Raw genomic sequence first — 15,162 nt, 5'->3', positions numbered from 1 at the left:
CACATAAGGAACCTGCTCATACTATTCACCTGGGTTTTGGCTTTATACCCATATTATACATCTGTGTTTTGGTTTTCGTTTCATCTCCTCTATACATATGTAATCTACTTTTCTCATGATTTTTGTAAAAGCCATTTTCTAGCTGTAAAAATAAGATGAAAATGTTTTCTTGGAGCTTGGATGTTTTTGGGGAAAATATTGGTAAGACTTTTAGAGTGAAGAGTGAATAAATTTGACTCCATTTCTTCCTAGGTTTCAGCAATCTTTCTGCTAGTAAAAAGTTGCAGTGCCTGTGCTGCCTTAATCTTCCATGTACATCTGGACTTCTGTATAAACTTTATATTCTTGAGTAATCCTACTAAAAATTAGTTGATTTGCTCACATATAGAGCTATACAGTAAAAACAGAAATTGCACAATCTAGGCAGAAATTGAAATTCCCTCTCTGAGGATTTGTAGCTCAAGTGACTGTATAAGGTTTCTAAGACAAATCAGTCACAATTAGACAAGCCTGTAAACAACAAAATATCTTTTCAACCTAGGAACATCATAGATCTTCACAGTAAGACAATAAGGAGTAATTTATCGTGAATATTTTTGGGATTATGAATATGAACAGAACAGAGCAGGCTCTCCTCACACCCTCATTCACAGATAACAATCAGCCACATCAACAACCGATAGCATCTAAAAGCAGAAGATTTAAAACTCACCCAGGAATCACTCCTTTCAAAACTCACCATAGAATTACTCTGTGAAACTCACTCTAAAAACTAGCAGAGATCAAAGTAAACAAGTTTTTAAAAAAAAATAAATAAATAAATTAAAAATCAACAGAGTTCATCTAAGATTTTCTTATGTCCTTTATGTAGAATAATTAGGACATAAAGAGGTTTTCCTGATTTAGATGAAAAGTAGAGGGGAGGAAGAAGGTAACAGCAGCAGATTCTACTGACTTGTACTGTCACCTAGTCAAAAGGGGCAATATATGGAGAATTTAGGGAAATACAGAGTGACAACAGCAAATACAATATTAACTCCCTGTGGAATAATATCACATTAAATTTTACTTTTTGACTCAGGGATTTTTTTAATTTTTTTCTTTCTCAACTTCTTATTTTACCCTTATCATACTTTTTTAAGATGAAATATCTTGACAATTTAAAAAACTATATAAGCAAGATATACGTTTAAACAGTACATAACTTTTTTTTGTGACAGATTCTCATGGACTTGCTAGACAGGTTATATTTCTATGCTGCCACCCTTCTCTTTGTCTTAAAGGTTTGTAAATCCTTTATCTAAATCACAACTGAACTGATCACCAGCCTAGTTTCATTTGGTTTTACATTAATTGTGTTTTTCTTTAAAAAATATTACTATATTTATTACTCTGTAATCATGTGAACTGGTCTTAAAAATCTAAAAACATAATGTTCCTGAGGTATCTTGCACAGCATCCTCAGTTTTTCCTCAGATGTTATGCTTACTACTTCAAGAAAAACATCTTGATCCAAGCAGCAACTTTTAATTATTTCACCCAATCATATGTATTTTAATGTTAAGTACTTTGGAAGAAAACAACAAACCTTGTGCCCTCATTCAGTTTTATATTTTCAGTGGTCTTTTTTTAATTATCACTCAGTAAATGTTTACAATGGAAGACAATAATAAACAAAGAACACGGACTGACACATGCAGGACTGTTGCTATAGGAGTACAGGAAATTACGGAGAGTATAATTTGCACCACAGTTGAAAACCAGCACAAAGAAAGATTTTAGGCACTTTTGTAGGGAAAGGAAATGAAGTAGAATTATATTGAAATGGGATCATGGACAAATTAATGCAACAGCGTGTCTCACTATTTTTTTCTTTCCTCTGACTCTGTTGTACTCCCAAGTGATGCCTTTGAGAACACAAACAGCAGTCACAAGGGCTGAATGGGGGAAGGGGAAACTCTCCCTCTCTACTGAGATAAGCATGTCTAGCTCCATTTGCTCCATTTGCTCCATTATACAACATTCCCAGGGGGTGTTTCCTTTTAAGAGCACAAGAAGGGAGAGGGAGCAACAGAATGCCAGGATGGCAGAAAAATACAAAATCATTTTCTGAAATGCTTCATGTCAGTGGGGTCTTCCAAAGACCCCAGGTTGCATTAAAAGCTTTGGAAAAATGAACAATAATATTTCAGGGGGAGTGGGAGACTGACAGAAAAATCACATCTCAGTTCTTGGTTCTGCGTTCTTGAAACTTTGGCACTGATCTTTTATAAAAAGCTGGTTCAAACCTCGCTGGGAAACAAGAACTTGATCCTGTGACAAGTGTCAAAACTTTAGTTCTGCACTGGAAATAAAACTAGACCTTGGGTTTTTGGAGGGTTATCAGACCTTGGTATTCGGGGGATTTTAGTTTTGGGAATGGAAAAAGCAAGAGAGATCTCACCTGTTATCAACCCTCTGTGTCATTTTCTCCCCTCCTCTGTCACTTTCACTCCTTTTCTCCAGAGAATGGCTCATAAACCTAGGATATTTAACTACAAATACAGTAACCCTGGTTTGAGTTCCTGTTCTGCTTGACCAGATTTGACCTAAACCTCACAGCATCAGTAGTCCCAGAAGGACTTGGCTGGACATTTCCTGAGGTCCCACCCTGAACCTGTGACAAACCCCTGACTTTGTTCCACTGAAGTGGATATGACTCTGTAGAATGTTTTCATTTCACTCAGCCAGCATTTCCTCACTGCAGGAAAAAAAAGTATTTATGCAGCTCTATTTGGGCTGCAATGAGTAAGGAAGTGATAATGACTCTCAGTATTTTACAGCTATAAATGAAAGCAGGTTTTATATAAGTTAATTATGGTTTTATATTTTTTAAAATTAATTTACTGAATTACCCAGATCCTGATTTCTTTTTGTCTTTTTTCTTCTTGTTGGCCTTCTCTTTTTTCCCTTTCTTATCAGGCTTTTTGTCCTGTTTCTTCTCATTTTTGCCTTTTCCACTTTTACCCCCTTTCTCATCATCTTCTTCTTCACCATCTTCCTTGGATTTCTGATTTGCCTGGTTCTTCCTGGTTTTTGCAGGGTCCCCATCAGAATCACTGCCCTCATTTCCAGCTCCTCGTCCCCGTCCTCTATGGTTTCTGTGCCTGCGATGCCCAGCTCTCCTTGTCCCATCTTCATCATCATCATCCTCCTCACAACCACGCCTGGTTCTCCCTCTGGCATGTCCCCTTCTGGTTCTTGGTGTTGCTCTCTTTCCCCCTTTATCTGTGATGGAGGACAAAAAAAAAAAAAAACAGAGGGAGACTTTTCCTCCTCTTTTATTCATACAGATAATCAGAAAACATCTGAGTGTGGCCTTAAAGTAATCTACAATACTGACCCGTTCCTTTGACATTTTCTTCATTCTCAGTTGCACTGCCCTCTTCGTTGTCAACATCACTGCCATCTGTGGAATGAAAACAAAGGCCAGTGCATGTGAATTGTGGGTCAGTTATTAAGAATGCACAAGTTTTAATAATTTCTTTGCAATTACTGCACTGTACTCCCTTACACCCTTTCACAAACGCTGTTTTTTGGTCCATGGTAAATAGTTTTCAAGATATAAGATGAAGACAGAAAAATAAGCATTCAAATAAGTAAGGCCCAAAATGATGCCATAAAGAACTCTCTCTCATGGAAGAAATATGGAGGACAGGAGGGCCCTCAAAAAGAAACACCATAGAAATATCCTACAGTTTGGGGAAAAGAACAAGGAAGATTAAAATGTTTTTTAGGCAACTCTGAAACATTTTCTAAAACATATGAAAAGTAATCACTGGCTGAGATTAAAGAAGATTAAAAGAATCATTTTCTGATTGACTGACTGGAGGACATGAAGCTTCTTAGCTGCAGCATAACTGAACAGCACAGTCCCAGAAGAAAGAAGAAACATACTCTCGACTTACTCTCAGTTACAGCAAACAAATCTTTAAGCATAGTGACAAAAGTTGGTCCAGCTCGCTCATACGCTGTACCACAGTCATACAATTCAGGAGATGATAAAAGCATTGGAGACAAGAGAGAGTGAGTGCTTATTCACAGAAGCAAGCAGTATTTCTGCTCAGAACTATCTTTGGTTTTGGGTGGATCTCTTGCTTAAACTTTTCAGTCTCAATAAGTTCAATTAGAAATGTTGTCTCTACTGCCTGTCAATAACCAGGAAAGTATCCAATTCATTTGCCTGGTACACTTTGAAACGGGGATCACGCATATAGAGAGAAGAAAATACTCATCTTTCATGTGCCTTATATCCATCACAATATTTAATCAATATGCTCTCTGCAAATATTGGTATGAACATATCACTTAATGGGTCACTCCTGAAACTGCTAGTGGTATTCACCAGCAATGTTTCTTGAGAAGCAATCCAATTAATACTTAAGAACCCTGGAGCTAATAGGCCTTCTTGAGACATCTTTGAGTTTGCACATGTGGGAAAGCACTTGAGACACATCAGCAAAATATAGAGAAATACGTGGTAGCAGGAGATTAATGAGAAAACTAAGAACTATTACCATGATTAGAAATAGGCAGCTGCAATTCCATTCCTGTATGTTTCATGTATGTTCCACATGTATGTTGTCTAATTTTTCCTCTTACAGACAGGACAGGTGACATGTCATGATCCTTATAGTTGCCTTTTTCAGGCAAGAAGAAATTACAGTTACCTTCCTTCTTTGCTCATCTGTAATACTTTTGAATTTTTCTTTATATTCTGTATTTCTCCACCCATTCCCTAGTTTCCTAGTTCCTTTTATAAATTTGATTAAGCCACTAGTGATTCATCAAAAATCTATACACAGATTATCTAGAGACTTCTGTAACTATCAAGCACAACTTCTTAGCTTACCAAGTATCAAACGAGAGCAGAAAAACATGTAAGGCTGCAAACAAGAAGGAATCTTGTCTTGTTTCAGTGTGTGCAATAATGGGCAAAGGCTTATGATTCAGAATTTGACAGGCATTTCAAAACTGGGATATATCTAGGGAGTCTAACTTCCATTCACAAAACATTTAATTGCAATTATATTTTCTATTATTTCCACAGCAACTGCACAATAAGTTTTTAAGACTACACAAAAATATTATCATTCAATATCATCAGTGGAATGTGAAAATAAGTGCTCCTTTGTTCTATTTGGACATATGCCTTCTGCTGCTGACAGTAACAGGATCTCCATTTGACAAAGATCATTACGTTGCTATTGAAAGCTTGCAAAGATGAAGACAGACACTTCTAAAGAGATACTTTGCATGCAACAATAGGGCATAGTCTTTTATTGCAACTAATGCTTTTGCTGATCTCCTCCAGTCAAACAGAAATTCCCAGGAAAACATTTTAATGGTTCCAGATTGGCATCACTACAGATTCTGATGAGCCCATACAACAAGCAAACAAGTGGAGGATTATCATCTATACCGAAAGACACATTAGCAGCGAAAGTGTATCATGCTCGAGTTGACATCATATTGACATAATAGTGAAAGTGACAATGGACTACGCAACACAGAGGCTTAAGCAGGGCAGAAGCTAGCCACTGGCATTTAATTCTAATAGCATAATGTAAGAAATGCACTAGTCTGAATTCAACATTTCAGGAAAATAGATTAATAGATTTCAGGCTGCTTGAGGAAAGTACTGGGAATACTACTAGATGTGAGTGTATCTGATAGTGACTCCTGTGTGTTTATGTCCTTTTTTCATCTAAATGCTCAGGCACATGAGTGATAAAGAAGTTTTTAAACAAATTAAGAAAAAGCATAAAACTGAACAGAAACATATATTGCCACAAAACAAGCCTAGAAAACATGACCAGTGATTACATGGAATTGTGCAGCTAGAAGAGTAGTGGGTACTACAGACATATCCAACAATCACAAGTGCACCTTCAAAAGTTGTTTCTGCAAAATTTTGAAATTATATCTCCAAATTGAACTTCAGAACATTCCTCCCTCCACAGTCCCATGCTCATATAGAGATGAAACATATTGATATGGAGAATGCTTGTAGTTCTCATTCTGGTGTATTCACAGAATAAGATATCTCTCCCAGGTCCTAGGGTATGATGCAGAAAGTGGTGTACTAGAATTCATTTTTAAAAGAAGCTGAAAGCCAAGGAGGACTCTTCAATCCTCCAGTTTCTTTGCACTCTATATCATGAGCTGTGTCACTAGCATAAAAGCTTAACCTCGGGATAGAACTAAAAGTTACTCATTTGTGTCAGCTGTGATAGCAGTTGGTGCTGCTTAGAAGGAACAAAATCACTGAGGACAGGTGATGAAGGAGCTTTACCACCCCTGAAGTCTGCCCTGAACAGCATATATGCATGCATTCATACATAACCACACCACACTGCACTCACATTACAGCTCTCTCTAGAGACTTGTAATTCAGACAAGCTGTATTAATAACTGTCTTCTTGTGTTTGGGGGTTTTGCACATATCATTAAAAGAACAGTGTTGCTAGTTGGTTGGGTATTTGAGCAATAATAGAGATAAGTAATCATTACTGTGCTTAACATTATTAAAAAGCTATATCAGGTCACTAACTCTGTAATACTTTTCGAAGAGGAAAGTTAAGAGGCTAGGCAGCTCATAACTCAGCACTCCAGGTGCCATGTCTTACTGAATTATTGGAAAAGCATTTCAACAATACACAAATTACATTTCATGGTGACACTAAATCTAAACACAGTTTAGCACTAAATTTAAATGTTCTTCTATAAACCACAACATGGAGAAAGAGTAGAGTGCATTCCTCAAGCACTGTATTGTCATCCTATGGAAAAAAAAAAAAAAAAAAAAAAAAAAAAAACTAGTCTTTGATGCAGGAACAAAATCATCACTGTGTGTAATCCTTTCAGGTCAATATACTTGTCTTCTGCTTTTTTAAACAGATCTTCATGTGATCCTACTTATGAAAAGTTCAGTGAATCCTCCACTAAAATCAATTAAGTCTCACTAAAGCACTGTCTAGAATTACTCATTGTTCCAGAAATGGTTGATAGGACCTCATTTCTTCATGGTATTAATATTCATAGGGCTAATATCAGGTTATTAGACTTTGAGTCAGTTAACTTGAGTTTATGTGACCCAGAGCAAACTATTGCTCAGCTGTTACATCTTCTAGGATACAGCATCCTGCCCTAATGATACATATATCATTAGGTATATTTGGAGCTATAGTCCATAACTCCTTATGCTCAAGGAAATCCAATCACTTTCTGATTTTTTTTTTCCAGAGTAGTTTAAGGGAAACTTTCTCATCTTTCTAGACTAAGGGCAGGGAAAGTGTAATCTGAGCAAGCTATCATTTTACCTGAAGTCTTCTTTATGTTTTAGACTATAGGCACAAATGAGCCAACAAGACTAAAGGAGGGTGTCCTGAATATGGGCTCAGGCATAGTTGCAAGTCAGAGACTGCAACGAAGAAATAGCATCAGACAGCTCAGGAGAGAGCTCAAGCTGTTGACATGTTGGTTGGTAAAGAAATTAAAAACAGAAAAAAAAATATAAAACCATCAGAGTCTTTTTAACACGAGGTGGTCATTTATCAGATTGTTGGAACTGTTGTAACCTTACCTTATTTTCCCAACTTGTTTTACACAACTTCTCAGACGGTACTGCTCAGATTTCATGTTTTGGATTTTTTTTTTAACTTGTTTTATATTGACATAGTTTCCTTGATTTTTCACTATGAAAGGGATAATGAATCTTGGAACTACCCGGTAAAATATGGCCCACTGTTGTAATATTACTGCTCACATTACTATTATGTAAAACTGACTGCTGTTAAGCAATTCTGTGTGTTGGTGCCATAAAAAAAAATTCAGTGGTATACAAAGAAATCTATAATTCAAAAAATGCTATCAGATCTTTTGTGTATGTTACAATATAAAATTCTACTTTATTAATTAATTGTCAAGCCATTTAAATGGATCACATACAGATAAAGCCTCTCAAGCAATTATTGTGTCTTCCTCTGGACTGGATCATGTGGACTTATTTCAGTATCAGAAATACATCAGCTTAAAGAGCTAATAAACTACATCCCTGATGTGTAGAAATGTCAGCAATGCAAGATCACATTAAACAAAAAATACATGTGAAGTGTCAGGGGTAGTAAAAAAGAATAGGAAGTGTTATATAATATTCTATATACTTACCTACCTTTCCATTATATTCTTTCTGATCATGTAAATATGGGAGTGTCTCACAACACTTCTGTGAGGATAAATATCACTAGAAGTAACAGCTGTGAAACACACTAGAAATTATATATCAAGATCTCACAGAAAGTCTAAAGCAAGAGTGAATTGGTACAGACTACAACATCCAAGATTTGAGACCTTAACATGATAGACTCCATCCCTGAAGGAGAAAGATTGTTTAGTGATAAACCCCTCAGTATTTCACCCCCATCAGGAAAGCATGGATAAAAGTTTCCAGGCCACTGTGTCTTACACGATCTCTGTGGATACAGACCACATTTCTCTACCTATGCCAAAGACCTAACCATGTAGTCCTACACAGTACTAGAGACCTGAAAAACTTGCAGGACCCATCGGTTACTGCAGTAAAACAAGAAGCCACATTTGCATTGTGTCTTCATCACACAGTTGGCTTGATAGTGAGCAATTTTTAATTTTCCTTGCAGTCTTTACTGCAAGTATTAGGATCAGAATATTAAGAATCCAGTGCATTCTTGGAAGTGTGAGGCTGAAGTAAATTATACCAATCTGACCTTTTCAGATTCTGAAGTGTGATTTACTTAGCTTACTGTCATTCATTCATAGTACTGTTAACATGGGTAGAACACATGTTAATATGGAGAAAACAGTTTAAGTTCAAGTTACAAATGCAACTTTCTTACTGAATCTGAAGTCTGCTGTATTTTCAACCACCTCGTGAGAAGACAGCTCTTTTAAGGTTGATACCTACAGCTGACCAGCTCACCACATATTCTGTTTATTATGTTTAGAGGATAATGGGCGCTTTCCATCTGATCACTTAAACATCCACGTTGAAGATTTGTACCCTAAGTCTTCTTTTCCTGTATGAGAAGCCTAGAACAATGAATTCATATTGATGAACTTAGCCTAATGAACCACACCTCTTCTACTATCACAGATTTTGCAGAAGACATCCTATGAAACAAGAAGAATGGCCAAATCAGGGCTTCACAAGAGTTAAAGATATCAAAAGGCAAAAATGTATGGCCCTAACCTGCATTTCTGAACTGTTGGGGTGGTCTATTCTTTGCAAGATTATTTCTCAGGACGTCAGCAATAATGAATTCTAATGTAAAGAAATTGCAGCTAGATTAGTGCCTGAGCTCTGCGCTGACTAACTCCAGCCCTTGGAATATTTTTAAGTCAAAAGTAAACTGAGAAACATATCCTGAAACTGTCTCATAGTTACTCATAGTGGATTTTCAAGATTCCATGTTTTCAAGTTTTCTTAAATCAAGACAGTTTGAAATTACTCACACAATCTCATCTCCAAATATTCTTATAACTGTCATTAAGGCAAATAGATTTTATTATAAATTATGGACAGGATAAATTTTAATGCAAAATGTGTCAGAGTTTATGATTCTGCAACCTAAAATTCTCAACCTTCTCCAGTTAAAAGATGTGTGGGTTTTGTTCACTGTGGGAATGCTGACCTCTGTTCTTTGAATTAATTATAAAGTCAGTGAATCAGAAGATAAGTGAATTCAGTTAGATATCTGCAAGTAGAAGGCATATGTTTACGGTAAACTTAGAACCTTGATATTCTAAGAATTTGTTCATTAGTAAAGCTTGTAAAAATGTGTATGTTCTATAGGCATGTTCATTTTGTTTCTTATTCAGATAAAAAATCTGCTCAAGCTGGCTAAGTATTGTCCTTATGTTACATTAAACTCTGTGGTTCTCTCATGTTGAACTCCATTAACATATACTGCTTTAAAATTAAATTGGTCAGTAAAGGGACTTACGAAAAAACTGGAGGGAAAAAAAACAATGAAGGTGCTCAGCCAATAAAAGGAAAGAAAATAGGATGGAGTCTTAAAAAAAGAACTACTTGTTATATTCTGCCGAAATGGTAAGCTGTCACTTCTGATATTTTTCAATGGAAGCAGAAACTATTTTATTATTATTGCAAGTTAAAAGTGTAAATTAAAAAATATAGAAAGCAATATTTAGTAACATCAGCCCTGGTATTTAGCAAGAACTAAATAATTCATTCAGAAACCACCCTAGAATAAGATCCCTGCCAATTTTATTCTATGCAGAAGATAAGAAATCTCATGCCTGTTCCATACAAAAAAGATCCATATTTTGGAAAAAGTTTTATTGCTCTTGAGAACTGAAAGCACTTCCCCTATCAAAGAGTTGCGCTGCACTTTACCAGAACAAGCCATTAGGCATTATCATCCTACAAAAACATTTCTTCCATCCAGAACAGTGCAGTACCAGTATCCAAGTACTGTTAATATGAAGAATGTTTGACATTTCATACCAAATACTGAAAGCAATAAGAAAAGGAGGCAATGCCCTTATGCAGCTTACAGTAGCCACAAAATGTTTTCTTAATCTTCCCTATAAACCATATATAAACATAAGACAAGTAACAGAGATGCAGTTGCATTCTTTTGATTTACTAACCAGTGTAAAGCCACACTGCCATGCTACAACTAGTCAACTTACACAGCTACTTTCAAAAGCCAAGTAAATTACATTTCTGAACAAAAAAACAATGAATTGTGACAAGGGAGATTTTGCATTAGAAAGAACAAGAAGAAAACAACAAGAAGAACACAAAACTTGAACACTGTTGAGCTACACGCAGAAAATGAATATGTGCTTAAGATGCATAATTGTAATTGTAATTACCATTTCTTTCAATGGCGGTTGGCTTTTCATGTTTAGGCGTCATGACTATTTCACAGGGCTGCTCCAGCTGCTACCTATATAAGAGATTGTCCGAACGTTGTGTGGTTCAAGACAAAGCATACCACATCAACATCGTCCTGTCTGTCACTGAACGGATGGCGCTGGTGAAGTTTCACTGACTGAAATATAAGAAGATACTAATTTCCTAAGTGATTAATCTTTCATGAATGTTTAGTTTACTATTTAGGGTTGGCATGCTAGGGTCAAAAGAATGGAGGAAATTGTTCATCTTCTTTATTATTATTATTACTGAAAAAAAAGAAAAACTCTCCTGAAATGTACTAACACTAGTAACTAACACTAATGTTTAATTGCTTCAGTGCCTTACTGAGCATGAATGTTGTGCATTGTCCACACAGGCATACTCTGATGCTGTATTTTCTCATGAAAGACAGTTTTTACCTTAGATGTATTTAAATTGCATAGTTTTAACAGCTTGACTCTGATTTTAAATATCTTAGCAAAAGGAGATGGATGCTGATGGTGTATATTTGCATCACCTTGCAGTTCTGTTAAGACTCCTTACTTCTGCCTTTATGCAAATATTACATCCTAACTTTACCAGTTTTACCCTGATTCCCCTTATATCTACAACACCAGACAAGCTTGATGGTGAAACAAAGCAAAAATTTAATTAACAAGACAGGTGAGGCTTGGAAGTAAAATATTTGAAACAACTTGTTACAAATAAAACACAGTACAAATAGCATAAAATATAATTCTTGATCTGTATTTAACTAGATAATTCCTTCATAGCTTCCTCAGTATTCCTTACCTGGAATTCTTTCAGTGTGACCCAGATTGATAAAAAGGGGTAAGCATCTGCAGAATATGTTACATTCTCAACACTCCTGAGTGGTTTCTGGATCCTCTCACATGACTATAAAAACCATTTGTTTTGCTTTGGAGCTGTCATTCAGATGTCTGCAGGAAGATTATCTGGAAGTTTACCCAGTGATGCTGGCTACCTTACCTTTTCATTTTCAAATTTTAGCATCTGGGGGGTTTTTGGAAATGCAGAAAATGTTTGTGGGTGTTGTTTGGACTGACTTGAAATTCAGTTTGCTGTCAAAACTCGTCCAGGTGTTTAGTCCTATTTCTGTCAGAACATTAACATCCTATATTTCAAATATTCCCAAAGAGATTAAGTTTACACATACAATTATAAGAGTCCCTGTGCCTTTGACTATAAAACATGTTTTCTGAACTATTATTTCCTTTACTGCATTCTCTTATTAGTCATTATATAATATCCTCATTCCTCTGCATTTATATACTTGAGAAAGACTTCTAATGGGAAAGAAAAAAAAAAGGAAAAAAAAAAAAAAAAGCAGGAGAACATTCAAATAATCTCTGAAAATCCATAGATAGACCATGTATAGTAAAACATGAGTTTAAGAACTCAGAAAAAATTATAATCATATTCTATAAAATTCAGTTGGTATACTTCTGTACTTCTTTAATAATGGAAAGAAGAATACCTTGGGAGGAATGATGAGTATGGTATGGTATGCAAGTTAATGATTCTGCAAGTACTCACAGAAAGATGCAGGGAAAGATTTGTAACGAGATGTTTCACAGTTGCATTCAAATCAGGACCATACCTTTTATGGAACTGTGTAAATATTAATCCAAAATTTAAGTTAATACCTCACTTTCGTTTATTAGCCATATTTGACATGTTTGACTGGATATATGAGAAGGAAAGGGACATACATTGAGAGCTGATTTATTAATCTTACCAACAAAAATTACATTTGTCACAAACTGTTGGTAAACAAGAAACTTTGTAAAGAGAATGTCTGTAACAACTCCAGTGGGATGCCCTGTGGGGGAGAAGTGGAGAGAGCTCTGTGGAGGTGGGGCGGTGGGGCATTTCTCTCCCCCTCCCTCCTGTTTTTGCCCAGAGACAGAACTTTAACTGTGCAGATACAAGTCAGATAAAGTGAGAAACTTCTGGAACAACCTACTGCACGTGCATAAGAAAGGCTACATCAAGGCAACACCCCACATGTGTCTTTGTCCAGCCACCACCATGGTCTATGGATCTTGGTCTTGGTCTATGGACCAAGCTGGGTATTCTGGTAAAACGCAGGATCCAAGGGTGGTGACATATCCTTTTCCTATCCTCTCCCTCTCTCATTTCTCTTTCTGCTCTCTCTTTCTTATATATATATATATTCATGTGTATAAGTTTTGTAGGAGTTGAATTTCAATAAGTTGATCATTGATGGGTTATTAGGAGAATACTCTCACAGCAAAGTGCCTTTATTCATTCCCAAACTGCTATGAGTCGATTGTTGCCAGATTGTCTCCATTCATTCACTAGAGTGGTCAGTTAATAAAGTCACCAGCACAATTGTTCCTCAGAGTCACTGTGGTGACTTGGCCTGCCCTGCAGCTCTGCTGAGCATAGATCGGCTCTTCCACCAGTACGCAGGCTCTCGGGGAATTTAAAAGATTCATCCCCCTCATAACCCATCACGTGAGATGAGACATTACATAAATATCAAAGATGCAAAGGCGGTATTCAAAAATACAGAATCTGAGTGTGATCTCTGGGTGAACATTTGCTACACTACAGGTGAATTGCACACTCCCTTTTATTTGTTTCTCAGGGTCTCCTGACTCAGAAGTGATCAGATTTAGTTAAATACTTTTACCACAGTGCAACTTTTTAGTGTAGACAAGGCAGACCCAGTCTGGTTTGTGGTTACCTTTTGTGGCTATAGGCGTTAACTCTCTCCAAGAGTTTACTACTCACTGCCCTCGTTGGTGTACCACTTAAACTGTTCATGGGGCTGCCCTGTAAACTGGGTTACTAATCAAATCAAATAATCATTTTCTTAAGTCAGCTTAGTGTAGTGATCCCATCTACAGCACAGTCCCACAAAAAATTGTATTAGCACAGAAAGGGGAGTCAAATTGTGACATGATGTAGGAAAGGGCAGACAGGATCAGAAAGCAGATAGAGGGTGCAAACCTCTGAGGACAGACTTGCCACTGGAGTTAACATAGCACAGGGCTACATTCTATGTTTCTGTTTACCCTGGGAGACCAAATACTGAGCAGAGAATAAGGACAAACTACCAATTTAACCTCATAGCACGCTACTGCTTCTCTAGCACAAATATAAATTACTTCATAGAGAGCACGGACAGTTTTCATTTACACAAGGTTCTCTTTACATCACACAAGTCTTGCAAAGAAAAGGCCTTTAATTTAATTTAATTTAGCTCTATTTAATAGCAATAAAATCAGAACAACACAGAGTAGTTTTAATATATAATAAACTACAAAAATGGCCCCAAGGCAGTCAGTTTCAGAGAACTGGACTCAGTTCTACGTGAGCTTGTTAAACACTGCAAAAGCTTCTGTTGTTAGCAAACATGGCACATTTTTGTTTCTTTCTTCAAATCTGTACCTCCCTGTCAGAGAAACTTACTATTTATTCACAGTGCTGAAGCATGATGGCACATAAAAGATAAGCATGGAAATACACTATTATCCCTTTACCACAGCTGATATTCATGGGAAAACCTGTAATGAAGGAGAAATAGAAAGTATTGGTCTGCATACCCTTCCTCATACTGTTAAATTGGTAACTCATTTGATAAACATCTGCCAACAAGATAAATCTATCCAAAGGAAATAAAGATGACATCAAAGAATGATAACATGACTATGTTTGTTACAAACCTTAGTGCCTCAGTGAATTTACAAGCATCAGTTTTGCTTGTAGACAACACTTGTTACAGTGCCACAACATATTCACAAAAAAATAGCCACTGTAATTTCTTTCCTGCCACTTCTGCACATCAGCTGTGAACCCTTTCTACCACAAATGAATGCCCTGAATGTTTCCCTGTTTCGAGGTGCATTTTCCATCAGTTTCTAAACATACTGCAAAACTTAAAACAATAAATTATTTTCTGCCAGAAAGGTGATACTTTTCAGGATGGGATTGTAAAATGCCATTTTGTTTTGAGGCACAGAAAAGATATATTCTGCCCTGTTGAAGGACACGTTAAAAACAGTCAGTTCTGGAAGTAGATATGAAAACAAGCTGAAGTCATGACACTCTAGCTATGCCAGTAAAAATGCCTTTTTACTACTTAGGTCAATCTTTCCCTAATGTGCTGCATTCAAATGAGTCAGATGACCCTGGAGTGTGTTAAATGG

At 36.5% G+C, this 15,162-nt stretch overlaps 1 protein-coding gene across 3 annotated transcripts in view; it reads right to left on the bottom strand.

The window, feature by feature from the left end:
* The window catches only part of TMC1 (transmembrane channel like 1), a 68,285-nt gene extending 57,233 nt beyond the window's left edge, over positions 1 to 11,052 (bottom strand). For 2 of the 3 annotated variants that reach the window (XM_026866269.1, XM_026866271.1), the window contains exon 1: positions 2,444 to 2,660. In XM_026866269.1, the coding sequence (XP_026722070.1) occupies positions 2,444 to 2,517 (74 nt within the window). In that variant the 5' untranslated portion in view covers positions 2,518 to 2,660. Of the gene's footprint in view, positions 1 to 2,443; positions 2,661 to 2,894; positions 3,268 to 3,382; positions 3,449 to 10,920 lie in introns of those variants that run through there. The other variant, XM_026866267.1, reaches the window with a different exon arrangement.
* Positions 11,053 to 15,162: the final 4,110 nt, after the last annotated feature.

This window comes from Athene cunicularia (assembly GCF_003259725.1).
Source record: "Athene cunicularia isolate RWA chromosome Z unlocalized genomic scaffold, athCun1 chrZ_part2, whole genome shotgun sequence".
Taxonomy (NCBI): domain Eukaryota; kingdom Metazoa; phylum Chordata; class Aves; order Strigiformes; family Strigidae; genus Athene; species Athene cunicularia.
The sequence above is the reverse complement of the archived record's forward strand: the minus strand, read 5'-3'. Positions and strand labels throughout refer to the sequence as shown.